General features: G+C 46.5%; 1 protein-coding gene across 4 annotated transcripts; it reads right to left on the bottom strand.

Moving 5' to 3' along the window:
* Positions 1-11933, bottom strand: LOC110513528 (glyoxylate reductase/hydroxypyruvate reductase). 4 transcript variants are annotated; one of them, XR_016488713.1, is made up of 9 exons: positions 11574-11933; positions 10636-10769; positions 10281-10353; positions 8586-8702; positions 8406-8494; positions 8157-8261; positions 6888-7088; positions 4085-4215; positions 1-925 (listed from the first exon to the last, which is right to left on the bottom strand). XR_016488713.1 is itself a non-coding variant. In XM_090209833.1 (9 exons), exons 1-9 carry the CDS (start codon positions 11756-11758, stop codon positions 804-806), a joined length of 1092 nt encoding a protein of 363 aa, XP_090065959.1. In that variant the 5' UTR covers positions 11759-11933; the 3' UTR covers positions 1-803. The 4 variants fall into 4 exon arrangements, 3 of the variants coding, with proteins under 3 accessions (XP_090065959.1, XP_090065958.1, XP_090065960.1); XM_090209833.1 differs by having other exon boundaries at positions 6888-7023; XM_090209832.1 differs by lacking the exon at positions 1-925 and adding an exon at positions 1577-1749 and having other exon boundaries at positions 6888-7023.

Below are 11933 nucleotides of genomic sequence, written 5' to 3'. Positions count from 1 at the left end.
GGGGGGGGGGAGTTCCATGTTTATTGTTGTCCTTCGTCATTATTATTATCATTATTATATTATGGTATTAAATGATGGATGACACCAGCACCATTATTCTCTAATTAATCTACTCGTCTCATGACCAGAGTCAACTATATCATTTACAGTTCTGGTAAGAGCTCTTCAATCATTGGTTCTTCTCTGGTGTTTTCCCGAAAGCAGGTGATTGGTTCTTCTCTGGTGTTTTCCCGAAAGCAGGTGATTGGTTCTTCTCTGGTGTTTCCCGAAAGCAGGTGATTGGTTCTTCTCTGGTGTTTCCCGAAAGCAGGTGATTGGTTCTTCTCTGGTGTTTCCTGAAAGCAGGTGATTGGTTCTTCTCTGGTGTTTCCCGAAAGCAGGTGATTGGTTCTTCTCTGGTGTTTCTGAAAGCAGGTGATTGGTTCTTCTCTGGTGTTTCTGAAAGCAGGTGATTGGTTCTTCTCTGGTGTTTCCCGAAAGCAGGTGATTGGTTCTTCTCTGGTGTTTCCCGAAAGCAGGTGATTGGTTCTTCTCTGGTGTTTCTGAAAGCAGATGATTGGTTCTTCTCTGGTGTTTCTGAAAGCAGGTGATTGGTTCTTCTCTGGTGTTTCTGAAAGCAGGTGATTGGTTCTTCTCTGGTGTTTCTGAAAGCAGGTGATTGGTTCTTCTCTGGTGTTTCTGAAAGCAGGTGATTGGTTCTTCTCTGGTGTTTCTGAAAGCAGGTGATTGGTTCTTCTCTGGTGTTTCCCGAAAGCAGGTGATTGGTTCTTCTCTGGTGTTTCCCGAAAGCAGGTGATTGGCAGCTACAGCTTGAGCTCTTTGATCATTGGCTGTCCCTTCAGGCCCAGTAGCAGGTTGTTGGCTGCCAGAGCTGACATGGCATTACGCGTGGAGTAGGACGCACTGGCAATGTGGGGGAGGATCACTGGAGAGAGAGAGAGATGAGAGGGAGGATCACTGGAGAGAGAGAGATGAGGGAGGATCACTGGAGAGAGAGAGAGATGAGAGGATCACTGGAGAGAGAGATGAGAGGATCACTGGAGAGAGAGAGATGAGAGGATCACTGGAGAGAGAGAGATGAGAGGGAGGATCACTGGAGAGGGAGAGATGAGAGGATCACTGGAGAGAGAGAGATGAGAGGATCACTGGAGAGAGAGATGAGAGGATCACTGGAGAGAGAGAGAGATGAGAGGGAGGATCACTGGAGAGAGAGAGATGAGAGGATCACTGGAGAGAGAGAGATGAGAGGATCACTGGAGAGAGAGAGGGATGAGAGGGAGGATCACTGGAGAGAGAGAGATGAGAGGATCACTGGAGAGAGAGAGATGAGAGGATCACTGGAGAGAGAGAGAGATGAGAGGGAGGATCACTGGAGAGAGAGAGATGAGAGGATCACTGGAGAGAGAGAGATGAGAGGATCACTGGAGAAAGAGAGATGAGAGGGAGGATCACTGGAGAGAGAGAGATGAGAGGATCACTGGAGAGAGAGAGATGAGAGGGAGGATCACTGGAGAGAGAGAGATGAGAGGATCACTGGAGAGAGAGAGAGATGAGGGAGGATCACTGGAGAGAGAGAGATGAGGGAGGATCACTAGAGAGAGAGAGAGATGAGAGGATCACTGGAGAGAGAGAGAGATGAGAGGATCACTGGAGAAATAGAGATGAGAGGGAGGGTGAGAGGGAGGATCACTGGAGAGAGAGAGATGAGAGGGAGGATCACTGGAGAGAGAGAGATGAGAGGGAGGATCACTGGAGAGAGAGAGAGATGAGAGAGGGAGGGAGTGAGGAGCACGAAACAGGCAGTACAGGACTGACAACAGTAATAAACAGGCAGTACATGACTGACAACAGTAATAAACAGGCAGTACAGGACTGACAACAGTAATAAACAGGCAGTACAGGACTGACAACAGTAATAAACAGGCAGTACAGGACTGACAACAGTAATAAACAGGCAGTACAGGACTGACAACAGTAATAAATGAAACAGGCAGTACAGGACTGACAACAGTAATACATGAAACAGGCAGTACAGGACTGACAACAGTATTAAACAGGCAGTACAGGACTGACAACAGTAGTAAACAGGCAGTACAGGACTGACAACAGTAATAAACAGGCAGTACAGGACTGACAACAGTAATAAACAGGCAGTACAGCACTGACAACAGTAATAACTGAAACAGGCAGTACAGGACTGACAACAGTAATAAACAGGCAGTACAGGACTGACAACAGTAGTAAACAGGCAGTACAGGACTGACAACAGTAATAAACAGGCAGTACAGGACTGACAACAGTAATAAACAGGCAGTACAGGACTGACAACAGTAGTAAACAGGCAGTACAGGACTGACAACAGTATTAAACAGGCAGTACAGGACTGACAACAGTAATAAATGAAACAGGCAGTACAGGACTGACAACAGTAATAAACAGGCAGTGCAGGACTGACAACAGTATTAAACAGGTAGTACAGGACTGACAACAGTGATAAACAGGCAGTACAGGACTGACAACAGTGATAAACAGGCAGTAGAGGACTGACAACAGTAATAAACAGGCAGTACAGGACTGACAACAATAATAAATGAAACAGGCAGTACAGGACTGACAACAGTAATAAACAGGCATTACAGGACTGACAACAGTAGTAAATGAAACAGGCAGTACAGGACTGACAACAGTAATAAATGAAACAGGCAGTACAGGACTGACAACAGTAATAAACAGGCAGTACAGGACTGACAACAGTAATAAACAGGCAGTACAGGACTGACAACAGTAATAAATGAAACAGGCAGTACAGGACAGACAACAGTATTAAACAGGCAGTACAGGACTGACAACAGTAATAAACAGGCAGTGCAGGACTGACAACAGTAATAAACAGGCAGTACAGGACTGACAACAGTAATAAACAGGCAGTACAGGACTGACAACAGTAATAAACAGGCAGTACAGCACTGACAACAGTAATAACTGAAACAGGCAGTACATGACTGACAACAGTAATAAACAGGCAGTACAGGACTGACAACAGTAATAAACAGGCAGTACAGCACTGACAACAGTAATAACTGAAACAGGCAGTACAGGACTGACAACAGTAATAACTGAAACAGGCAGTACATGACTGACAACAGTAATAAACAGGCAGTACAGGACTGACAACAGTAATAAACAGGCAGTACAGGACTGACAACAGTAATAAACAGGCAGTACAGGACTGACAACAGTAGTAAACAGGCAGTACAGGACTGACAACAGTATTAAACAGGCAGTACAGGACTGACAACAGTAGTAAACAGGCAGTACAGGACTGACAACAGTAATAAATGAAACAGGCAGTACAGGACTGACAACAGTAGTAAACAGGCAGTACAGGACTGACAACAGTATTAAACAGGCAGTACAGGACTGACAACAGTGATAAACAGGCAGTACAGGACTGACAACAGTAATAAACAGGCAGTACAGGACTGACAAGAGTAATAAACAGGCAGTACAGGACTGACAACAGTAATAAATTAAACAGGCAGTACAGGACAGACAACAGTATTAAACAGGCAGTACAGGACTGACAACAGTAATAAACAGGCAGTACAGGACTGACAACAGTAGTAAACAGGCAGTACAGGACTGACAACAGTATTAAACAGGCAGTACAGGACTGACAACAGTAATAAATGAAACAGGCAGTACAGGACTGACAACAGTAATAAACAGGCAGTACAGGACTGACAACAGTATTAAACAGGCAGTACAGGACTGACAACAGTAGTAAACAGGCAGTACAGGACTGACAACAGTAATAAATGAAACAGGCAGTACAGGACTGACAACAGTATTAAACAGGCAGTACAGGACTGACAACAGTAGTAAACAGGCAGTACAGGACTGACAACAGTAATAAATGAAACAGGCAGTACAGGACTGACAACAGTAATAAACAGGCAGTACAGGACTGACAACAGTAATAAACAGGCAGTACAGGACTGACAACAGTAATAAATGAAACAGGAAATAGCAGGGTGAACTTGGTGGAGACTCTGAACCAATCACACCCCGTGTTTATACTCACCACAGTTGTTAAGGGTGAAGAGCGGGTGGCTGGTGGGCAGGGGTTCAGGGACGGTGACGTCGAGTCCAGCTCCTGCTATCTGACCGCTGGACAGGGCTTCATACAGATCCTCCTGGTCTACCACCCCTCCTCTATCACACACAGCCATCACCATGTTACTGTCTACCACACACAGCCATCGTGTTACTGTCTACCACACACAGCCATCATGTTACTGTCTACCACACACAGCCATCATGTTACTGTCTACCACACACAGCCATCATGTTACTGTCGACCATCCCTCCTCTACCACACACAGCCATCACCATGTTACTGTCTACCACCCCTCCTCTACCACACACAGCCATCACCATGTTACTGTCTACCACACACAGCCATCATCATGTTACTGTCTACCACACACAGCCATCATGTTACTGTCTACCACACACAGCCATCATGTTACTGTCTACCACACACAGCCATCATGTTACTGTCTACCACCCCTCCTCTACCACACACAGCCATCATGTTACTGTCTACCACCCCTCCTCTACCACACACAGCCATCACCATGTTACTGTCTACCACACACAGCCATCATGTTACTGTCTACCACACACAGCCATCATGTTACTGTCTACCACACACAGCCATCATGTTACTGTCGACCATCCCTCCTCTACCACACACAGCCATCATGTTACTGTCTACCACCCCTCCTCTACCACACACAGCCATCATGTTACTGTCTACCACACACAGCCATCATGTTACTGTCTACCACCCCTCCTCTACCACACACAGCCATCATGTTACTGTCTACCACCCCTCCTCTACCACACACAGCCATCATCATGTTACTGTCTACCACCCCTCCTCTACCACACACAGCCATCACCATGTTACTGTCTACCACACACACAGCCATCACCATGATACTGTCTACCACACACAGCATCACCATGTTACTGTCTACCACACACAGCCATCAGCATGTTACTGTCTACCACCCCTCCTCTACCACACACAGCCATCATCATGTTACTGTCTACCACCCCTCCTCTACCACACACAGCATCACAATGTTACTGTCTACCACACACAGCCATCAGCATGTTACTGTCTACCACCCCTCCTCTACCACACACAGCCATCATGTTACTGTCTACCACACACAGCCATCATCATGTTACTGTCTACCACACACAGCCATCACCATGTTACTGTCTACCACCCCACCTCTACCACACACAGCATCACCATGTTACTGTCTACCACACACAGCCATCATCATGTTACTGTCTACCACACACAGCCATCACCATGTTACTGTCTACCACCCCTCCTCTACCACACACAGCCATCATCATGTTACTGTCTACCACCCCTCCTCTACCACACACACAGCCATCACCATGTTACTGTCTACCACACACAGCCATCACCATGTTACTGTCTACCACACACAGCCATCACCATGTTACTGTCTACCACTCCACCTCTACCACACACAGCCATCATCATGTTACTGTCTACCACCCCTCCTCTACCACACACACAGCCATCACCATGTTACTGTCTACCACACACAGCCATCACCATGTTACTGTCTACCACACACAGCCATCACCATGTTACTGTCTACCACTCCACCTCTACCACACACAGCCATCACCATGTTACTGTCTACCACCCCTCCTCTACCACACACAGCCATCACCATGTTACTGTCTACCACCCCTCCTCTACCACACACAGCCATCATCATGTTACTGTCTACCACCCCTCCTCTACCACACACAGCCATCACCATGTTACTCTCTACCACACACAGCCATCATCATGTCTACCACCCCTCCTCTACCACACACAGCCATCACCATGTTACTGTCTACCACCCCTCCTCTACCACACACAGCCATCATCATGTCTACCACCCCTCCTCTACCACACACAGCCATCATGTTACTGTCTACCACCCCTCCTCTACCACACACAACCATCATCATGTTACTGTCTACCACACACAGCCATCAACATGTTACTGTCTATCACCCCTCCTCTACCACACACAGCCATCATGTTACTGTCTACCACACACAGCCATCACCATGTTACTGTCTACCACCCCTCCTCTACCACACACACAGCTATCATCATGTCTACCACCCCTCCTCTACCACACACACAGCTATCATCATGTCTACCACCCCTCCTCTACCACACACACAGCTATCATCATGTCTACCACCCCTCCTCTACCACACACAGCCATCATAATGTTACTGTCAACCACCCCTCCTCTACCACACACAGCCATCATCATGTTACTGTCTACCACACACAGCCATCATCATGTTAATGTCTACCACCCCTCCTCTACCACACACACAGCTATCATCATGTCTACCACCCCTCCTCTACCACACACAGCCATCATCATGTTACTGTCTACCACCCCTCCTCTACCACACACAGCCATCATCATGTTACTGTCTACCACCCCTCCTCTACCACACACAGCCATCACCATGTCTACCACACACAGCCATTATCATGTTACTCTCTACCACCCCTCCTCTACCACACAGCCATCATAATGTTACTGTCTACCACCCCTCCTCTACCACACACAGCCATCCTCATGTTACTGTCTACCACCCCTCCTCTACCACACACACAGCCATCATCATGTTACTGTCTACCATCCCTCCTCTACCACACACAGGAGTTACCGTGTATTACTGTGTGTTACCGTCGGTTACCGTGTGTTACCTTGTGTTACTGTGTGTGTGTGTGTGTGTGTGTGCTTGGTCACCTGCTGGTGTTGATGAAGATGGAGGTATTCTTCATTTTGGAGAACAGGTCCTTGTTACAGATGTCTTTAGTCTCTGGTGTCAGAGCACAACACACAGTCAGGAAGTCAGACTGACTGGCCAGCTCATCCATAGAGACTAGAGGGAGAGTGGACAACATACTGTCAGGAAGTCAGACTGGCTGGACAACTCATCCATAGAGACTAGAGGGAGAGAGGACAACATACTGTCAGAAAGTCAGACTGACTGGCCAATGACCATCCATAACATTCAGCATCAAGTCTAGGATCTCTCAACACAACACATACTCAGAATGACATCAGAAATGACACACTTACCAACTATTGTTGATTTAATATGTTTTTAAAAGTGTTTTATTTTGTATATTCATATCTCAGTGGTACCATATTCCCCAATAAACCATATCTCAGTGGTACTATATTCCCCATTAACACCATATCTCAGTGGTACCATATTCCCCATTACACCATATCTCAGTGGTACCATATTCCCCATTAAACCATATCTCAGTGGTACCATATTCCCAATTAACACCATATCTCAGTGGTACCATATTCCCCATTAAACCATATCTCAGTGGTACCATATTCCCAATTAACACCATATCTCAGTGGTACCATATTCCCCATTAAACCATATCTCAGTGGTACCATATTCCCCATTACACCATATCTCAGTTGTACCATATTCCCCATTACACCATATCTCAGTGGTACCATATTCCCCATATCTCAGTGGTACCATATTCCCCATGAACACCATATCTCAGTGGTACCATATTCCCCATTAACACCATATCTCAGTTGTACCATATTCACCATTAAACCATATCTCAGTGGTACCATATTCCCCATTACACCATATCTCAGTGGTACCATATTCCCCATTAAACCATATCTCAGTGGTACCATATTCCCCATATCTCAGTGGTACCATATTCCCCATGAACACCATATCTCAGTGGTACCATATTCCCCATATCTCAGTGGTACCATATTCTCCATGAACACCATATCTCAGTGGTACCATATTCCCCATTAAACCATATCTCAGTGTTACCATATTCCCCATGTCTCAGTGGTACCATATTCCCCATATCTCAGTGGCACCATATTCCCCATTAACACCATATCTCAGTTGTACCATATTCACCATTAAACCATATCTCAGTGGTACCATATTCCCCATTACACCATATCTCAGTGGTACCATATTCCCCACTAAACCATACATATCTCAGCGCTCTGTACCATATTCTGCGTCGATCAAACTGGCCAGCTCTGGTCGGGGAGCCACGTCCGTGTAGATGAACTTCTTAACCTTGAACGGCTTCAGACGCTCAGCGATAGCCACACCTGTCACACACACACACACACACACACACACAAACACACAAGTCATGAGGTTGTGCTGTTCATTTCCCTTGATAGTTGAGGGTTTTTTCACTGACCATAGTGTGTGTGCGTGTGCGTGTGTGTGTGTGTGTGTGTGTTACTCACCGATCCTGCCCAGTCCCAGGATTCCCACGGTGCTGTTAGCCAGCTCATATCCACACAGCCACAGAGTCCTCCATGTTCCCCATCCACCACTGGACAGGGACACACAGAGAGAAGGTCTGTCTCTGCGTGTGTGTGTGTGTGTGTGTGTGTGTGTGTGTGTGTGTGTGTGTGTGTTCCTACGTCTTGGCTTCATGCGTAGCCTCTATCAGTCTCCTGGACGTGGTCAGCAGCAGAGCGACAGTCAATTCAGCTACAGAATCTGTTAACACATCTGGGGTGTAACCCACACGGATCCCCCTGATACACACACACACACACACACACACACACACACACACACACACACACACAGAAGAGAGACAGAAGAGAGTCAGACACACACACACACACACACACACAGAGACAGACACACACACACACGCAGAGACAGACACACACACACACACACACACACAGAGACAGACACACACACACACACCCACACGCAGAGACAGACACACACACACACACACACACACACAGAGACAGACACACACACACAGACACACACACACACACACACAGAGACACACACAGACATAGTTCAAGAAGTATACTTTTACATGGACAGTAATCTACACAAGATTAGGAACACTGTCTCTCTCTCTATCTCACTCTCTCCTCTGTCTGTCTCATATATATGCTGAGTGGACAAATCATTAGGAACACTGTCTCTCTCTCTCTCTCTATCTCACTCTCTCCTCTGTCTGTCTCATATATATGCTGAGCAGACAAATCATTAGGAACACTGTCTCTCTCTCTCTCTCTATCTCACTCTCTCCTCTGTCGCTCTCATATATATGCTGAGTGGACAAATCATTAGGAACACTGTCTCTCTCTCTCTCTCTATCTCACTCTCTCCTCTGTCGCTCTCATATATATGCTGAGTGGACAAATCATTAGGAACACTGTCTCTCTCTCTCTCTCTATCTCACTCTCTCCTCTGTCTGTCTCATATATATGCTGAGCAGACAAATCATTAGGAACACCTGCTCTTTCCATGACATAAGACTGACCAGGTGAATCCAGGTGAAGTCCATGATCCCTTATTGATGTCACCTGTTAAATCCACTTCAATCAGTGTAGATGAAGGGAAGCAGACAGGTTAGAAAATGACTTTTAAAGCCTTGAGACAACTGAGACATGGATTGTGTGTAATTCAGTGGGTGAATGGACAAGACAAAATATTTAAGTGCCTTTGAATGGATATGTTAGTAGGTGCCAGTGGCACCGATTTGTGTCAAGAACTGCAAAGCTGCTGGGTTTTCCACACTCAACAGTTTCCTGTGTGTATCAAAAATGGTCCACCCGGGCTGTACTGCGGGCTGTACTGCAGTGCCAGCTGTGCCACCAGAGACCCTGGTTCGAGCCCAGGCTCTGTCGCAACCGGCCGCGACCGGGAGGTCCGTGGGGCGACGCACATTTGGCCCAGCGTCGTCTGGGTTAGGGGAGGGTTTGGCCGGTAGGGATATCCTTGTCTCATCGCGCACCAGCGACTCCTTTGGCGTGCTGGGCGCAGTGCGCGCTAACCAAGGTTGCCAGGTGCATGGTGTTTCCTAAAAACAATTGGATACCACGAAATTGGGGAGAAAACGGGGTAAAATAAATAAATAAAAATGTTTTTAAATTACGAGGCACAACTGTGGGAAGCATTGAAGGCTTTCAACACCTTGTAGAGTCCATGTCCTGATGAATTGAGGTTGTTCTGAGGACAGAAATGGGGTTGGGGGCTGCAACTCAATATTAGGAAGGTGTTCTTAATGTTTTGTTATACTCAGTTGTATGTCTGTCTGTGATGTGACCAACAACGGAGGTTAGAGGTCAGAGGTCACTGACCTTTTCTTTAGTTCCTCTAGGGAGAGGTGGTCAAAACCCACTGACATGGTGCTCAGGACCTTAAGGTTAGGACCTGCAGGACACACACACACACACACACAGAGAGAGAGAGACACGCGCAAACACACACACAGAGAGAGAGAGAGAGCGAGAGAGAGAGAGACACACACACACAAACACACACACAGAGAGAGAGAGCGAGAGAGAGAGAGACACACACACACACACACACACACACAGACAGAGAGAGAGACACACACACGCACACACAAACACACAACAAAAAGTCAAGTTCTCCCAGTGTTCCTGTCAGAGATGAGCCAATGGCGTTAGAGATTATGGACAGTCACCTGACCTGCAGCGTCCAATAGCTCGGCGTCGATCTTCTCCGTGAGCACGCAGACCAGCGCATCGACACCTTTGACCTTCTGGAGCAACTCCTTCCGGGGCACGGGGACGTCATCTGAGTCCCACAGATCAAACTGCACTCTGGGTAATGTAGGATTTCAAAATGAAAGACCTGTTTCAGATTCTTTACAAATGTCTGTCTGTCTGTCTGTCTCTGTCTGTCTCTGTCTGTCTGTCTGTCTGTCTGTCTTTCTCTCTCCCTATCTTTCTTTCTCACTTTCTTTTTTGCTTCTTTAATGGAATCCATGATCTGGAATGAGTACCTCTGTGAAAGCTAATTAATGGTAATGAACCTGATAGAGAGAGACTGGAACAGTGTTATGAGTCAGAGAGAGACTGGAACAGTGTTATGAATCAGAGAGAGACTGGAACAGTGTTAGGAGTCAGAGAGAGACTGAATGAGTGTATTAAACAGTGTTATGAGTCTGAGGGGGGGAATAGAGAGGGAGAGAGTCCTGTTTGTGATAATATTTATTGTTATTAATTGCGTTATGATGTATTTATAGATAGGCCTGTTGTTAATGAGTCATTCCTTTGCCAAAGTAAGCTTTGGCAGTATGCAAATTGAATTGAGAGAGACTTCTTATCTGTCTGGTCTGGTCAGGGCAAACACTGTCAGTTCTGTTTACCCAGAAGTCAATGATGAACCTCACACGACAACATTTCAGAACGTTCCGTTAGAATGAATGACAACTTGATAGGTTAGCCTCCACGAATGACTAAAGGACATTAAGTTAAATTAAAGACACGTTTCAAAACCTAAAGCCTACATAACATGCAATTAAAAGCAAAAAATAATTATATTTAAATAATATAATTCTATTAAAAAGTAGTCCTACAGACAGAACCAGAACGGCAACAAGAGAAAAGTGTGATCTCACTCACTGTCCAGACTCGCTGAGAATCTTCAGCCCCTCCGGCGGGATCTGTCGCGTGATGTAGACCCGCGGTAGAGACGACATCTCTCTCTGCACGGCGCCCGGTAAACCCCCGGTAATACTTAATGAGTTTAACGGCGCAACGGCGATCCGCTGGAGAGCCACGCGCAGAGCCACGCGACCGCACCACATCGTCGAGGAGAGGAGGTCTGGAGCTTTAGAGAGAGAAATGTAATTTCATTTAAATCTGTTAAAAACAGGGACTTCGCAACCTGAGCACCTTTTCTGGTGTGTGTCGTATGTGTGTGTTGTTTTTGGCAGGAGTTCAGAGGGGAGGTACCGTAGGGGGTTGCCGTTCGGCCAATAT

This window comes from Oncorhynchus mykiss, chromosome 19, assembly GCF_057628025.1.
Source record: "Oncorhynchus mykiss isolate SJ-2025 chromosome 19, ASM5762802v1, whole genome shotgun sequence".
In the NCBI taxonomy this organism is placed as follows: Eukaryota; Metazoa; Chordata; class Actinopteri; order Salmoniformes; family Salmonidae; genus Oncorhynchus; species Oncorhynchus mykiss.
Note: the sequence above shows the minus strand (reverse complement) of the source record. Positions and strands in the feature narration are given on the sequence as shown.